Source organism: Leiobunum rupestre, chromosome 5, assembly GCF_980474605.1.
Source record: "Leiobunum rupestre chromosome 5, qqLeiRupe1.1.hap1, whole genome shotgun sequence".
Taxonomy (NCBI): domain Eukaryota; kingdom Metazoa; phylum Arthropoda; class Arachnida; order Opiliones; family Sclerosomatidae; genus Leiobunum; species Leiobunum rupestre.
The window spans coordinates 34,047,393-34,064,187 of record NC_143388.1 but is presented as its reverse complement, the minus strand read 5'-3'; the positions used below and the strand labels follow the sequence as shown (position 1 = coordinate 34,064,187).

At 41.3% G+C, this 16,795-nt stretch overlaps 1 protein-coding gene across 1 annotated transcript; it reads left to right on the top strand.

The window, feature by feature from the left end:
• Positions 1 to 11,636: 11,636 nt before the first annotated feature.
• LOC149944247 (uncharacterized) lies at positions 11,637 to 12,509 on the top strand. Its single transcript, XM_090176308.1, has one exon. It carries the CDS (start codon positions 11,637 to 11,639, stop codon positions 12,507 to 12,509), a length of 873 nt encoding a protein of 290 aa, XP_090032434.1.
• Positions 12,510 to 16,795: the final 4,286 nt, after the last annotated feature.

Genomic DNA, 16,795 nt, shown 5'->3' with positions numbered 1-16,795 from the left:
CTTTGAAATCGTTCTCTGGTTTTGCGTGTCGGAAACTCTCCACATGTCCGCTTCATTAAGTATAATATTGATCCAATGCATTTACATGCCGCTCCAGAAAACCCTAGACTTTAAATTGCAGCTGGTTCGTATTGTAAAACCTTTCACACACAGACTAAGGCATTTTCTGATATTTTGTAAATTATTTTAAAGGCGTTTAAGTTAAGACAGAATTGTTTTGTTTTTGGGAACTACAAACCGTACTCTATTTTTCAGAAAGAGCCGATTTTTAGTTCACTGATTAATTTTATGGTTGTAAAAATATTCAATAAATGTTAATTTTGAAAACAAATAAGTAGGTTCGGGTAAATAAAAGCGATTTTCCGCAAAGATATGAGACCATGAAAAATAACGAGTGGCTAATAGCCATTTTAAAAAATTTTGTAAATTTACTTCCTGCGTGTCTAATTTGTAGCTCATTGGCAAAAAAACATTTAATTAGTGTCGTATGAAATCAACTGTCATCAGTATCATATTCCAGTAAAGAAAACCTGTTAATACTCACCAAGATCACTTAAATGGTCGCCATAATTTTCTGCCAAGAGACTCGTAACGCTACAAGAGTAACATAGTAAATTCAAAATCGATATCCTTACAGAAGACCAAGTTATAATGCCATTCTCCGGGCTATTTGGTACTTTGACAACAAATGGAAATGTCAATCCTAGATTCAGCGGACAAGGCCATCACAACATCGATAATGTACTTTGTTGCATACCCTCAATCAAGCATAAGACAAGCATGTGAGGACCTGGGTTTAAAAAGGGACCATGTTTGGAGGATTCTTCGCTGTCACCACTTCCATCCGTTCCGAGCGACTCTCAAACTCTATATGATGGAGATATTAAACGTCGATTTGATTTTTGCAACTGGCTTAGTATCATGGCTGATTAAAACCCCGGTTTTCTCAATCAGCTTTTAGTCTCCGACAACAGTTCCTTTTCTATAGCATTAAAAACAACCACATGTAGAGTGACGGAAATTCTCACTGGGGAATCCCTCATTATTACCAAGTCAACTTAACGTATGGGCTGGTCTGTTCGTGTATAGGATTATTGGTCGTTTTTTCCTGCAGAACGAAAACGTTGACCCGTTGGACGACATTCTGTTGGAAACTACAGATGAATTTGGTTCAAACATGACGGTGCCCAATTACATCAAGCTTGTGCAGTTGCAGATTACCTAAACACCAAGTTCCTTCGGCGATAGATTGGTCCCGTGAGATGACCTCCAAGGTCACCAAACTTACCATCACTCAATTTTTGTAGGGCTTCATCAAGGCGCATGTATATCAACGGCCCGTGGCCATAACTGCACAGTCTCGGATCAAAATTGAGCCGATATGTGAGTTTGAGATCTAATCTCAAATTAAATTTCAGTAATTTTTGAGCCGGAGACGAGCCCTTTTTCATATTAAATTTAATCGCGATCCTTAAATGAGTACTGTAAAAATATGTAAAATATATTGAGCTCGAGCTGAGACTGAGAAAGATTTTCTACAATTTGAGTGTTGAGACGAAACCCTAATATTTTTGAGACGAGACTGAGTCCGAGTCCTGATAAAAGGTGAAAAATAAGCTCCAATAAAGACCTATACGAAGCTATATGAATCATACGAGCCCGAGACGAGTTCAATTGAATAGATACGACCTTGAGACCGGGAGCAAAATACAAGACTATGACTTCAAATTAAAAAAATCCCAACCCCTTCAGTTAATAGACTGAACCTATTTCTATTGGCTGTTACATTTTATGGGCACACAACTTCTAACTGGTGGTAGCGGCTCTAGGCTAAAACTACAAACTATATATACTCTTTGCAGAGCGAATATATCGTTTTTGGTGAAAACTATTTGCCTGCCTAAGAGCCTCGCTAAGAGCTATCGGGACTTCCAACTTTTTACATTCTAGCTCAGCACAAGTTAAGCTCATTATTGGTCGTAAACGGCTCGGAGCCTTCCACACGTTACATTTATATACAAACGTTTTATTATAATTAAATTTATAATCGAACGTATAATTATATTTAAATTTATAATCGAACGTATAATTATATTTAAATTTATATACAAACTTTTCATTATATTAAAATTTATATACAAACGCTTAATTATATTTAAATTTATATACAAACGTTTAATTATATTTAAATTTATATACAAACATTTAATTATATTTCAATTTATATACAAACGCTTAATTATATTTAAATTTATATACAAACGCTTAGTTATATTTAAATTTATATACAAACGTTTAATTATTTTAAAATATAAAAATTCCTTTAATTTAATTTAAAACCTTTTATTGGTATATGTTTCAATTTCTACTTTTAATTAGTCTTCTAATTTGTGCTAAAGTTGAAAATAGGCTAGTTCTAAATTATCACAGTTTCACAGTGGAGTGATTTTTTTTCTAGATCTGAATATGATTTCTATTAATTTTTAAATTATAGATATCGCTGAAGAAGTGAAATGTACACAAAGAAATGTCTTTAAAGAAATTTGAAACCAAACATGCGCACACTATTTCGCCGTGAACAGAGCTGGAAACTAATTCAATTGAATCACAATTTATTCAAAAATACCATTTCATTATTCAGGATATAACAAGAAATGAATTTGGTAAGGAAGACTCTCGTAGTAAATGTAAGAAACCTTAAGAAAACCCTTGGGCCTAACACACCAATACAACGTGAAGCTGTTTGAGCTCGTACTCCATCTAGTGTTCAACGTCAGTTCCAAACCTTTGTAGGGTTTTACCATTAAAAATTAAAGCCACCCACTACTCTGAACTGGATCTCTGCCTCCTATTTATTTCAGAGCCCTTCTTCGAAATGGTCTGTCTCACTGTTACATTCGCGTAGTCGCGAACTGCACGACTCAAAATGCAGCGGAAGGAATATAGAGTTAATTTGGTTCTAGAAGCGTATAATCGATGGACTAATGAAAGAGATCAATTAGAAATCACCAATGAAAAATTTGCAATATAGGGACTTGACAGCATGACGTACTCAGACGTAGATAATACGTCACCCATGCTTTTTCCAACTCGCAAAAAAAGTATACCAGCATGGCGGCCATGGCCAAAGGTACGGCGTGACGTCATGCTGCCAAGTCCTAAGACTTTCCTTGTTTTCCACTGAAATTATATACCGGGTAATCTAACATTAGTTACGTACACGTATTGCAATGCTATAATTTTATAAAGGGATGAACTAATTTCTTTTGGAAAGAGTGCTAACTAGCACGCTATCTACATAGCACCGCCAGGTGCAGGTGGCGAATTTGTTGTGAAATACAGGGTCCATTTGTTGCGCGTTTTTCCGTGCAATCCTGTCTCAAAATAGTTAAAGTTCAACGCGCCAAGTAAAGTTTACAGAAATAATTACTAAACATCTCACACAGGCCGTTTTAATTAAATTGTGTAATACAAATGAAACGAAATTAAAAATGATTATATAATAGTAAATTATAATTACATTGATATACTTCCTTCGTACTTCTATTAGTAACGAAAAAGTTGTATCATAATAATATAATAGTAAATTTAAATAATCATATTACAGGATCTGATATTTCTTTGAAATAAATTCCTAAGTAACTTCTGCTGTATATTTAATTTATTGCACAACTATAAGTATCAAAAATAAATAATATATTTTACGTGTATATGTATATTATATATTCATTTAGAAAGTGCTCCTTTTCATTTTCAATGGATTTATTAAAACTAATTTAGTTACAGGGACCCCAGAGGTCCTACAATTCCTATAAAATCCTATATTTTCAAAAATGTCCAATAACAACCTATATTTTTAGCAAAATCCCTAAAAAATGCTATAAAATCCTATAATTTTGATATTTTGCACATTTCAAATCCCGCCACTCAGTTAAATTGCTAGATTTAGCTAAAGGATAAATTCCTATACCAAGTCATTCTAGTCTATACTTTTGTTATTGTTGACATGGTTAGCTACTAGTATATTTTGGTGATAATATGGCGAGTTGCGGATCACTTTGTTACAGGGTGTCCTAATAATGATTAAATTTTTAATTATGATTTAATCATATTTATTCTTTGTACAGCCTCAGCTACAGATTTAAGTATAATCTAATCTAATCATGATTTAATCATACGAGGGTGTCCTAATAATCATTGGAGTGAGCTGACCCTCGTATAAAAAATGGTTAAATAGTTTCTACTTTTAAGTGAAAATCAAAGATTTATTTATCTAAATATAGATTTGGTTTTAAATCCATAAAATTAGTAAATGAAATAGCATCTGTAGTCCTATAAAATCCTATAATTTTGTAAAAATAGTCCTATAAAGTCCTTTATTTTTAGAAATATAATCCTATTTTTCCTATAAAAATATTGAAAATTTTAGTGGGGGCCCTGTAATTATTATAACATCGAATGTTTGCAATTGATTTTGTCTGAAGATACGTAAATGACAAATTCGGCTAGAGTCCTCCAAAAATACTCGAGTTCTTCTAAGGGAATTCCTTATTGTGACAGGGGATGAGGATAAGCGGAGTGGGGATGCCGTTCTTACTACAGACCGACCCCTGGTCAGTTCGTAGTATTTGGGAATAACTCTGGAGGGGTGGAAGAGTGGGGGATTGGAATTTTCTGCGGTGGCGCCACTCTACAGTTGTAAAAAATTTACTCCCTGGAACTAGCTTTTTGTAAAAATATTTTCTTTTAAAAAAAGCTGGTTTCGGGGCCAAGTACCTTGATAGTGTGCCTTTAAGGACGAGTAAAATGAGTATCCCTAATACCTCGAACAAGCGAATAAATCGTTTTAGGTTGAAAAATTAAAAGACTTCACAGGTGAAAAGAAACCACCTAACATGGACTGCCTAACCTGAATATCTGGTCGATATGCCATAGGTGTTGACACTGCAGTTTTGGTGGAAATATTTCAAGGTATGGACGTGTATCCAAACATTTTGCGTTTCTGAAAATTAAACTATATGCAATTGTTAAAAATATAACGAAAATTAATGTAAAAGCAATGGAAGAGGTATACTTAAGCCTAAACTCATTGGATTGGGTTGGTCATTTCTGTTTGTTTTGTGTTTAATATTAGACTCTTGTCTTTAATTAATGTTTACAGAATAATTAACGGGATATTTGAAACAGGTAACTGATACTCATAAAATTAAGATATTATTTACATTATTAATAAATTAAACTTATCCCCAAAACCCCTGTTGCCCCTATAACCTTTTAATGTTTGGTATGCCCAGAAAACCCCTAACTCAAGCTATCCCAATATATTACCCATTTAATGTTAAATTAAATTGCCTCAGTTAAAAAAACCCTTTTTAAGGAATTCATTAGCCTTGGATTAGTTAAAATCCTTTCCCATTGTCCACCATTTCACACCTTCCTCCTCCTCCCCGCCCCCCTGGCGCCAACGAAATCGAGAATAACAAGTCGAAGGTCGATTGCACCACGGACCTCAACTAGTCGAAAAAGACCCCAACAACCCCCTGTCAAAAACTGTACTGCATCGATAACAGCCAACTTGCCGATCCAGATGCCCAGGGACCAAGAAAATATTAGTTCGTCACCCCAAAAACGAGAGAGAGAAAGGATAAGCATAAGCTTAAGGAAGCGTCGGTGGGATTTTAAAATAGGATAGCAACAGCCCCCACAAATCAAAGACTTGGAAATAATTCGACGTCATTCTAGAACCATAACCAAGAGCAAGTAACACACCCAGACCTACACAGCCAAAAACAACAAAACCAGAGAGCAAGCCCCAAAAGAGAGAAGTCAGAACTCAGTTGCTCGGAGGAAGACAACCTTACCTCAATGGTTAACCCTAAGAGATACCCCAGTTCGGACTCCGTTCCGCGATAACCACAAGTCGGAATAAAACAGGCAAAAGGCCCAAATAAATCCCACAGAAAAGATGCCAATAGGCACAAAACGCAATTCCAATTTAAAGAAACCCCAAAATAAGAACTTTCAGCGTTAGCGAGAGTAACTTCCGGTCAGGCATAATCCCCAGAAAGGGAGTCTTTTCCATCCGTCGTCGAAATCTACCGTTTGCGAGATACAACCCTGGTTTCATCCCTTCTTTGTCGAGAAACAAAGTCGTCCTCGTAGTCTGCAAACATCCCCACAACTTCGAGACACCAGAAAAGAGCATCCCAAGAAAGTGAAGACGCCCAGCCCGAAATCATCAAATCGTAACGTTGAAATTTACCTTTTCTCCATCACCCCTACTGGAGTCGCCAACTAGGCTCAAACAAACATTCCGTCGAATCCGTCGCCACTGAGTATCATCCCTAGAAACTTGTTCACATCTCTCCCCCTCCCCCATAATATCTTTCAGTGGCCCATTATTGGTTCTTAAAAGTGTATTTCATGCTCTCCCCCCCCCCCCTTTTAGAAAACGGAAAATCCCATAGAATACCTTGCAAAAAAAAGATTATCCGAAGAAGAAGGAAAAAATAGAACTCATTCCTAACTTTCCAAACCAAGTGTCAGTACAATGTTTTATTTCCCCGATCTTAAATCCTCTTTTTTCCCCTAATGTCGCCAATTCGAGGTGACCCTAGCCGCAACATGTGTAAGTTATAATTTCATTTATTGTGTTTTATTGTTTGATTAGATTTTGAAAGTGTCAATTAAAAATCTTTACTTTTTTATTTGAATTTCGTCATTGTTTCGATCCCCAGCCCAACCATCTCCTATTTTCCCTTCCCCCTTATTGCCTAACGGATCTCGCTCCCAATAGAAGGTAATATAGTTTCTTCCGTCCCAACTCAACAACCATGTTTTTCTTTCTTAATTTTTTTTGGTCTTAACTAATCTTTTTAATTTCTGTGCTCGCCCCCGCTATTATGTCTTCGCAAACTGATAAAGTTCCTTGCTCTCAATGTGGAGTGTCGTTTATTAGTTTAAACAAACACTATGCATTTTCAAGAACATGTGTCAAGCCATCTTCGGCGCAAGAGGACCCTGCCCCGGCTGGCAGTTGTGATGATTTTATTCTCGCTCATCTTAAATCATCCCGGCGTATTATTCGTCGTATTCCGAAAGGGGCGCGAACAACAGTGGCTTGGGCTCTCTTTACTACCATAGGAAGGGTTGTTCGTGAGAATTCTTCGGACGCGTGGAAGGCGCTTCTCTGCTTCTCCGCCATCTGTCTTCAGGTTCCCGTTAAAGCTGACGGTAAACCAGTCATCATTTATCACTGACAAAAACATTGTTGGGGAGACGGATGTGCCGTGGTTTTGTTTGTCTTTGTTTTACCGTTAATTTCTAGATTCCCCCAGTTTTTATTTTTTTTTTCTCTCTCCCTTCTCGTCCCTATTTAGTTATCTTCCATTTTCCCCCTACCTTGGGTTTTTTTTTTGTCTTCCCCTTCTCCTTCTCTCGCGAAGCCTTGGCTTGTTCCAGTTTTACCGTGGCTGAGGCCATGCCCCAGTCCCACGTGGATGCCGATGCCCCTATGACTTCGGCGGACGAGGGTGACGAGACGGGTTATTCGGCTCTAGGAGACTTCAAAGAAGTGAGAGGAAGAAAAAAGGCACGTGTGGGAGATCATCCTCGGCGCGGGGCCCTTCTTAAAGTGCAAACTACACGGGTAGGGCCTTTTAGGCTTAAACCAAAGGAGGGCTCGAAGACTTTCTCTGACCTTACTACGAAAGAATTTCACAGGTTAGTGGAAACGACGTTTGGCCGTGGCTTGGAGGCCAAGGTGTTGCGAAGCGGGGACCTCTTGATCACGCTTGCTTCGGAGGAACAGCGGAAAACTATCCGCTCATTTTCGTCATTGGGAGATATCCAATACGATATCATATCTGGAGACTCCCCAAGGCTATCTGTGTACAAAAAAATAATTGGCGTCCCTAATGATATCAGTAAAGAGGATATCTTGGGGGAGCTCCAAAATGCAGCAGTGGGTGTCACTAGCGTTCGTCGTTTGGGTGGTAGGAGCTCAGCGTACCTCCTGGGATTTTCTGGGTCGGTACCAGACAGAGTCATGTTCTTCAGCAGCTCATATAGGCTCTTCGACTATGACTCTGGTCCGAGCCAATGTTTTCGATGTAGGAGATATGGCCATTTCGCTAAACATTGTAAGGCGACACTTCAGCATGAGATTTGTGCTCGCTGTGGTCAAGACCACATCTTTGACAAAAACAAAGAGTGTGAAAATCCCCAGTGGTGCATTAACTGCAAAAAAAATCACAATTGCAAGGATCGTCGCTGTCCAAAGTTCCAGCTGGAGAAATCAGTCATCACCATCCAAAGGTCCGAAAATGTGTCTTTTCAAGAGGCCAGAGAACTGGCAAAAAATAGGAGCTATGCAACTGTCACCCGTCCGCCACAGAGATCGGAGAGGTCACAGGCGCCCTCGTCATCTACACAGCCGTCTCAAGAATCAATGTTATCAGTCAAATCCCAGCATCACCAGCAGTCGTCCCCTACCCCTTCGGCGTTTTTGGGATTGGATGACTTCAAAAATCTCATCCGCGAACTCATCCAGGGCGTGGCGCAACTTTGTACAGGAGGTGCAGCAATTTCCCCCAAATTGGAGGTCGCTCTTAATACGCTACTGGACTCTGCCATCGCTAGGTTTGCCCCTTCCGAAGGCCTTGCCGTCCAGTCCACGAGAGGCCCTATTCCTCCGCACAAAGGTGTGTCTCCTAAGAAGTCTACAGCTATACCGCAAGATGAAAGACCATAACTTCACTCTTATTCAGTGGAACATTCGAAGTGTGAAAAGGCGCATGGGAGAACTCGCAGATGTTATCAGGACGTATAATCCCTCGGTCGTCGCCCTTCAGGAGACGTGGTTGAAACCTACAGATAGACTTACCCTCGATTTTGGTTTCTACACCGTTTTTCGTTGTGATCGCTCAGATCCAACTACTGCTGATGGTGGGGGATTAGCTTTCCTAATAGATAACAGGTTGAACGCAGTCAGGCTGAAACTCCGGAGCAATAAAGGTCCAGAAATCTGCATGGCTTCCATAACTGTCAATGGTAGGGCGGTGACATTAGTCAACATTTATGACCCGCAAAAAACTGCTGATAGGGCTTTCCTGGATGATCTGACGGAGAAAGTGGAAAAGCCTTTTATCATTATGGGTGACTTCAACGCTCATCATACTCTGTGGGGTTGTCTTACCAATAATCGCCAAGGGGACCTCCTCGTTAGCTGGCTCGAGGATACGGACCATATGGTCCTATTAAACACAGGGGAAATCACTAGACATTCTATCAACGCTATGGACAGTGCGCTGGATTTAACGTTTGCAAGTTCCTCTCTTGCACACCGGATATCGTGGAACACCTTGAGGGTAGGGTCCAGTAATCATTTCCCCATCCTCATCGAATCTGCGGATGGGGCCTATGGTCAGAGAAACGCACCTGCAAGGTGGCATTACCCCAATGCTGACTGGTTGGGTTTTCGCCGAACCATTGACGACGGCTTACTCCATCCTGATTTCCCCTTGGCGGTGGGGTCCATTACAAATTTGATATCCAGGGCAGCAAACATCCACATTCCAAAGAAAAGAAGTGGCGGTCCAACGCAACCCCGCACCCCACAATGGTGGGATGCCACTTGTCCAATAAAACTCAAACGAATGAATGCTCTACGACGGCGTGCACGAACCACCAGGACAGTTGAAGATTACGTGCGGTACCGTAAAGCTGCGGCAGAATTCCGACGGTATGCAAAAGAGCTCAAAGGAAAAGGCTGGCAGGCTTATTGCAATGGCTTAAATACCCATACCTCACTTACCCAAGTCTGGAATAGGGTCAAATGGTTCAGTCGAGGTGTCCCTTTTTCACACAACATCACAATAATCCACGATGACAGAGTCCTTTCTCAGCCTAATGACGTTGCCCGAATCCTGGCCGAAACATTCCAACAGCGGGTCCATCTCCCGCCAACAACTTCTCTTCCATACGACAAGACGGCGACTGCCAACGTTGCTTCATGGGATATTTACAACCTTGTTTTTACCAAACAGGAAATCGATCGGGTTTTATCCAGTCTGAAGAACTCAGCCCCTGGTGTCGATGACATCTCCAACCTGATGTTGAAGAATACTCCTACAACACTGCAAGCCAAATTATTAGACCTCTTTAATTACCTTTGGGTTCACGGTATTTACCCCAAGGAATGGAAACATGCCCTCTTACATCCTATCTGTAAGCCTGGCAAAGATCCACACGACGTTCAGTCCTACCGTGAGATTTCCCTGCTGCCTAATCTAGGGAAATTGTATGATAGGTTGGGCCTATTTCGTCTAAACTGGTTTTTGGAAGGTAGCGGGGCCATTCCAGACACCCAATCAGGCTTTCGGAAAGGTCGCAGGCCGACAGACAATATTCTGAGACTCACACAAGAGGCTCAGATAGCTATGGCTCGTGGCCACATATGCATAGTGGTTTTCCTTGACCTTAAAGACGCTTTTGGAAGTGTCCATCACCATGCATTATTAAAAAAATTGAAAGCACTGGGGGTCACTGGCAACCTTTATGACTGGTTGACGAACTTTTTGACCGAGCGCACTGCGGCTGTCAAGGTTGGTGGTACAGTGTCAGACACATTCCCTATAACTCGTGGCCTCCCTCAGGGGAGTGTTCTCAGCCCTACTCTCTTTAATATAATGCTGGCAGACGCTTCAAAGGGATGTCCAGTGGGCGTACAACACGGTGAACACGCTGATGATCTGGCTATCTGGGCCTCCGGGCCCCATGCCGAGACTCTACAAGAACACATCCAAGTGGCTCTGAACAATATGGAAGATTATAGTATAGACTGGGGCCTAGCATTTCAACCCACCAAATGCAAATATATGGTGATACACAACAAGCGGAATACTGACTTTTATGATGATATTTTCTTCAGTGTGGGCCAGACACATTTGGATAGGGTAGAGACATACGTCTACCTCGGTGTCACTATTGACTCAAAATTAACTTGGCGAAACCACATTGATAGCCTGCACAAGTCCTCTATGAAGAGATTAAATTTACTGAGGGCTGTTTCATCTACATACTGGGGTGCCTCTAGACGAGCACTGAGGGTTTTATACACTCACCTCATTCGTTCACGCTTGGATTACTCTTGTTTGGTATATAGTACGGTGGCGAAAACTCACTTAGATAAACTAGACAGAGTACAAAATGCAGCGCTTAGGGCGATTCTTGGAGTTCCCAAATCTACTCGCATTGCTTTGATGGAGGCAGAAGCAGCCATCATGCCACTTTCTCACAGACGGGACTTGTTGGGAGTTCAATATCTAGCAATAGCGGCGGCATCAGATACCCCAGAATATTACAGGAGGCACGTTCAATCGAGTATTGCCGAATTGCGACACTACGAAAATAAATGGCAATCACATAAAACTCCTCCCATGCTTAAGTATTGGAAGAAGCTGGAGTCACTTAACCTTGCTTGGTACCACGATCAGGAACAACGGAACGAGACCATTCCTCCCCCTCCCCCTTGGGGGGCTGTTAATGCGGTGGTGAATTGTGACTGGCTACGGCTTTCTAAGGGTAATACATCTGATGTAGAACTATATCAGCTATTTTTCTCAGAACTGGACCACATGCACCATAATCAGACCATTATTTATACTGATGGATCTGTAAGGGATGATCTTGGCTGTGCAGGTGCCAGTTTTTGCATTCCGGACATGAGGGTAGAAAACCAAACTTTGGTGGACCCGGGCCATTCCATTAGTACCGTGGAATTGTTTGCGATCAACCAAGCATTGCGGTATGCTCAGAGGAATTCCATTGGAGATCTAATCATATGTTCCGATTCTAAATCTGCTCTCATCATGCTATCTGGTTTTAATTCAGATCCCCAAGTTTTAACTTTTCGGGCCTTGAGTGCTACTTACAAGGGCAAAATCTCATTGTTATGGTGTCCTTCACATATAGGAGTGCCGGGTAATGTCGCTGCGGACCGCTGTGCTGACATTTCTAACATCTCTTGTCCCCCTCTAATTTCAGTGTTTCTCCCAAATTCTAAATCTTGTCTGAAATTGCGTTGTACTAAATTGTTTAATGACATATGGACTTCTGAATGGAAAACATTTGTGCAAAGTCGTGCTCAGGGTTTTTATAAATCTGATCCCACCAGTGAAGTCATCTCTGCTTTGAGACTTCCACGTTGGAAGGACTCCCTCATTGCCAGGTTCATATGCGATCGTTTACCTACAAATGAAAGACTATATAATATAAATTTGCGATCTTCTAACATATGCTCAAGCTGTTCTTATGATAAGGTGCAGTCTGTGGATCATCTTCTTTTCACTTGTGAGAGTGGTAAAAAAATTCGACCTAGGCTCCTGGGTTCTCTAGTCACCGGCAAATATGATACAAATACAAATGGTGTAAAAAAATCAGTTCAGCATGGCGACCTGGCGAATATTAACGATCTTTGTGACATTTTTAAAGTGGCGAAAATCAATTAATGTTAAGTTCCTACCTTTGTTTTGCCTAGTTTTTTAATTGGCTGTCATTAGATTTCGTCTGTTGTCAGTTTTTTCTATTTTCGTTTGTTATTTTGTAGCTGGTACTTTTTTTGTTTTTTTTTTCCTCTTCTTTGTTCTGGTGCTAAGACCTTTTATGTAATTTTGGAGTGTGTGGTGCGAAGACCCCGCTGTCATAGGCACCAAATAAATATCTTTCTTATTTTGAAAAAAAAAGACGGTAAACCAGTGTCTCTTGCCACCGCTGTCAGAGCTAACGTTAAAACGTTCGAGGAAGGACTGGTCTTACCAACTATCTCGCGAAAGACTAACGTATCTAAAAAGAAAGCCCCAAGGCCCGATGGAATCGGTAAGATCGTGGAAGCTAAGATAGCTGATGGGGATATCTCAGGAGCAGTACGTGTCATTTCATCGGTCGACTCTTTTGCCCCGTTCGACGCTGAAACGCTCGACGTCCTGCGCCGCAAACATCCGCCGGGTACGAACCACCAAGACTTCTCGTACGAACCCTCGGATTTGTCTTCAATATCGCGACCTAACGTAGCAGTACCTGACGTCCGCTCCGCTATCCTCTCCTTTCCGTCTGGTTCCGCGGCCGGCGTAGACAACTTGCGACCCCAGCACCTGAAGGATTTAATTTCCAATGGTACGGGAACGGCTGGGAGGTCGTTACTTAAATCTCTAACCAGCCTCAATGAGGTAGAATAAATAGAGATCCAAATCCGCCTTCCACGACCTACCGTTGCGCGGGACAGTGTTTGTTGAGTTGAAGAGTTAGGCCTAGGAAATGAACTTAATCAAATCGTGTTGGCACCATCTATCGTGTTATTGGAAAACTAAAACTTACTATATTTTGCAAAAGTGTCTGCTTATAGAAACAGATGGCGCCAACACTATTCGATAGAGTTGAACCTTAAGCCTAATTCTCCTACTCGAAAAAAAACGTTTCCCACGAATCCCAGATTGGTTTGGATCTCTATTTATTCTACCTCATTGACCAGCCTATGCAATCTGATGCTTGCCGGTGAAGTCCCTTCCGACATCTGTCCGATCTTATACGGAGCCTCGTTATGTGCTTTAAAGAAAAAGGATGGTGGCTTACGCCCGATTGCTGTGGGAAATACTCTCCGCCGCCTAGTCGCCAAGTTGGGTTGCTCACTCATTATACCTTCACTTGGCCCTCTTTTTCGCCCCATGCAGTTGGGTTTTTTTCACGCGCGGTGGGGCCGAAGCCGCAGCCCACGCTGCTTGGCGCTATATCAACCACGCCCACTCAGATGCCAAATTATTACTTAAAATAGATTTTCGCAACGCTTTTAACACTGTTCGTCGAGATCGCCTCCTCGAATGCATCTACAATGAGCTCCCAATACTTTATCCTTTTTTACGCCAATGTTATCGTTTTTCGACCCACTTAAACTTTGGCGAGTCCTTAATTTCGTCGTAAGTAGGCGTTCAGCAAGGGGATCCTCTAGGCCCCGCTCTTTTATGCTTAATCGTTCAAAAAGTAGCGTTAAAGATGAAATCCGAATTTAATGTTTGGTATCTTGATGATTCATCGCTGGGAGGCAATCCTGAGTTAGTCCTGAATGACTTGGTCCTCCTGAAACATCTTTCCCTTGGCGTCGGTCTCGAGCTTAATCCATCGAAATGTGAGCTCTTAATCCTCAATGCTGGCGGGGTCGAAGCGTCTCATTTCACGTCCATGTTTGAATCGGTAGCCCCTGGAATCGAAATTAATGATCGCTCCAATTTTATTCTTTTGGGCTCTCCCTTCTCGCAAGAAGCCATCTCGAAGTCCATGGAAACTAAATGCCAGTCTTTGTCCACCATGTCTGTGAACCTTCAGCACGTCTCAGCCCACCACGGCTTTTTCTTATTGAAAAACTCGTTGGCCATATCTAAGCTGCTTTTCCTTCTCCGCAGGGCTCCTGTTTGGCTCTTTAAAGACGACCTGGGCTCTTTCGATAACACGCTCCGTTCGGCCCTTCAAAACGTTACCAATACTTTGATGGACGAGGGTCCCTGGGAGCAGGCCTCGCTCCCGGTAGCTCAAGGCGGTCTGGGAATCCGCCACGCTTCTAAACTTGCCTTGTCACAGTGTGATAGATTTGGTTAATGACATTCTCGCAAACCACATTAAGGCTTTGCCCAATGGGTTGGCTCTCGATGCCCTCGCCGAGTGGGAACTCACTTCAGCTTCAACCCCGCCTTTTCCGGATAAGCGGTGCCATCAACGCGAATGGGAAGGTCCAATTACCGCAAATACCTCGATTTTTTTTGCTAGGTGACGCGTCTACTGAGCGTGATAAGGCCCGCTTGCTTTCAGCCTCCTCAAGGGAATCGGGTGCTTGGTTGAACACTCTTCCGTCGCCATCTTTGGGCACTCATTTAGATGATGATTCTTTTAGAATCGCGGTCGGCCTTCGGTTGGGCGCCCAAATCTGCGTGCCTCATACGTGTATTTGCGGGGGTCATGTTGATTCCTTTGGCACCCACGGTTTAAGTTGTCGCGTCATGGTGCCGTGAACGACATCCTGAAACGCGCCCTCGTGTCGGCCGGAGTTCCCTCCGATCTCGAGCCGCGCGTCCTCACACTATTTACTACTAACATATTTATTTCAGCCAATGGAAAACCTCTAAATTGAGAAGGAATTTTTTGCGTCGGAATTTAAGTCAGCCCAATGTAGCTTTATTGAAATTTATGAACTCGCTCGGTTTGTGCGGATGAAGTTAAATTATGAGTAATTTAGAAAAATAAAAGGTTGGGGAAAATGATCAATAAGTGATCGCTTTCCGTCGAAGTGGGATATTCCACCAGCGCGCAGCGTTATTAAAACCCATATCAAGCCTAGAAGAGTTAGGCCTAGGCTGAGTAGGCTCAAAAGAATCTGTAAAGACTCCAACCTTGTAGATGGGCCAGAAAAGCTCAACCTGAATTTCAACTATTTTTTTATATAAACCTGCTTCTGTTATTTGACAATGCAAATTTATTTTAGAACGTGAGTCTCCGAAAACTTCATTAATTTGCAAATTCATTGCATTAACAGCACCGGACACTATATTGTATCTCATTTTAACTCCTAAGCCTTGGTTGTTCAAACAGGTTTGTTTACTAAAATAATGGCCGTCGATTTATCAGACGTAGAACTAATTGTGCGATGACATAATCGGCATTTGAGATTCAATGACGTCAAATATTACATCAAATATGACGTCAAATATTACGTAGAGTACGGATGACGCAATATCTGTGAAACCTAGAAGCAACAAACACAAGGAGAACGCAGCTAGCCTTTAAACACGCTAACGAAGGGTTGTGTACGAACGTTTTACGGGCGGGGGGAAGACAATTTCCGAATTTTCCCCTTCCTACGGCAGCAGGCGCTAAAGCATCTAGCCAATGAAAAACGTACACAAGAAAATCCACGACTTTTGACGGGTTGCGTTCTCCTTGTGTGGGGTGTTGTGTTTGTTGCTCCTAGGTGAAACAAACCGTTAGTGAAGAAATAGAGCTAGTGGCATACTTATGAGTAATTATGTTACATATGATATTAGTATTTATAAAAACGTTTTATTTAATATCTCACGTAACATAATCGTTACAGCATTTTTCAAAAAACAATTAGAAAAAGTTATTAATTTTAAACATTTGGTATTTGTGAAAGTCGCCATTGTTAATACTTTCGATTTCGATAAATATTTGGGGTTATCTGAATAAATAATACAATAGAATATGTTTTTGTAAAATAAATGGAGCAAAAAATAGAAACATAAAATGTTTATCTTACGTCACATGACGTACGTAATCTTAGCGCTTGTGCACGCGCCATTTACACGCGCTAAATATATGGCGTCAATCGAATTTCTCCGTTGCCTACGTTATAATAAAGGCCCTTGCGCGGGTGATATTTTTATTTCTTTTCTGGTATTTTACTTCGCCAAATAAATCCGTTAGGTTTGCTCGTAGCTGGACCGTTGCCTAGGAAACGGATCCCCATAGATTGAATGTAACAAATATGGCGATGTACCGGGGAGTGGACTGCTCGCTTATTATAACGTAGGCAACGATTTCTCTGACGTCACGAGACATAGCTTTAATAGTATAAAATTCCTCGCGACTCTTTCACGCGCTCCGAAACTTAAAAATAAGAAAATAAAGAAACGTTAAAACCAGAAGTGACTTTATTGGAAGACATTGTTTTAACTCCTGGCTATTTTCATTGTTCTTTAGCGATTAATTACGAAAATGAACACCCACTGGACAG

Excerpts from the sequence above, each read along its gene's own strand:
- LOC149944247 (XM_090176308.1), top strand. The coding sequence starts at position 11,637 with ATGCACCATAATCAGACCATTATTTATACTGATGGATCTGTAAGGGAT.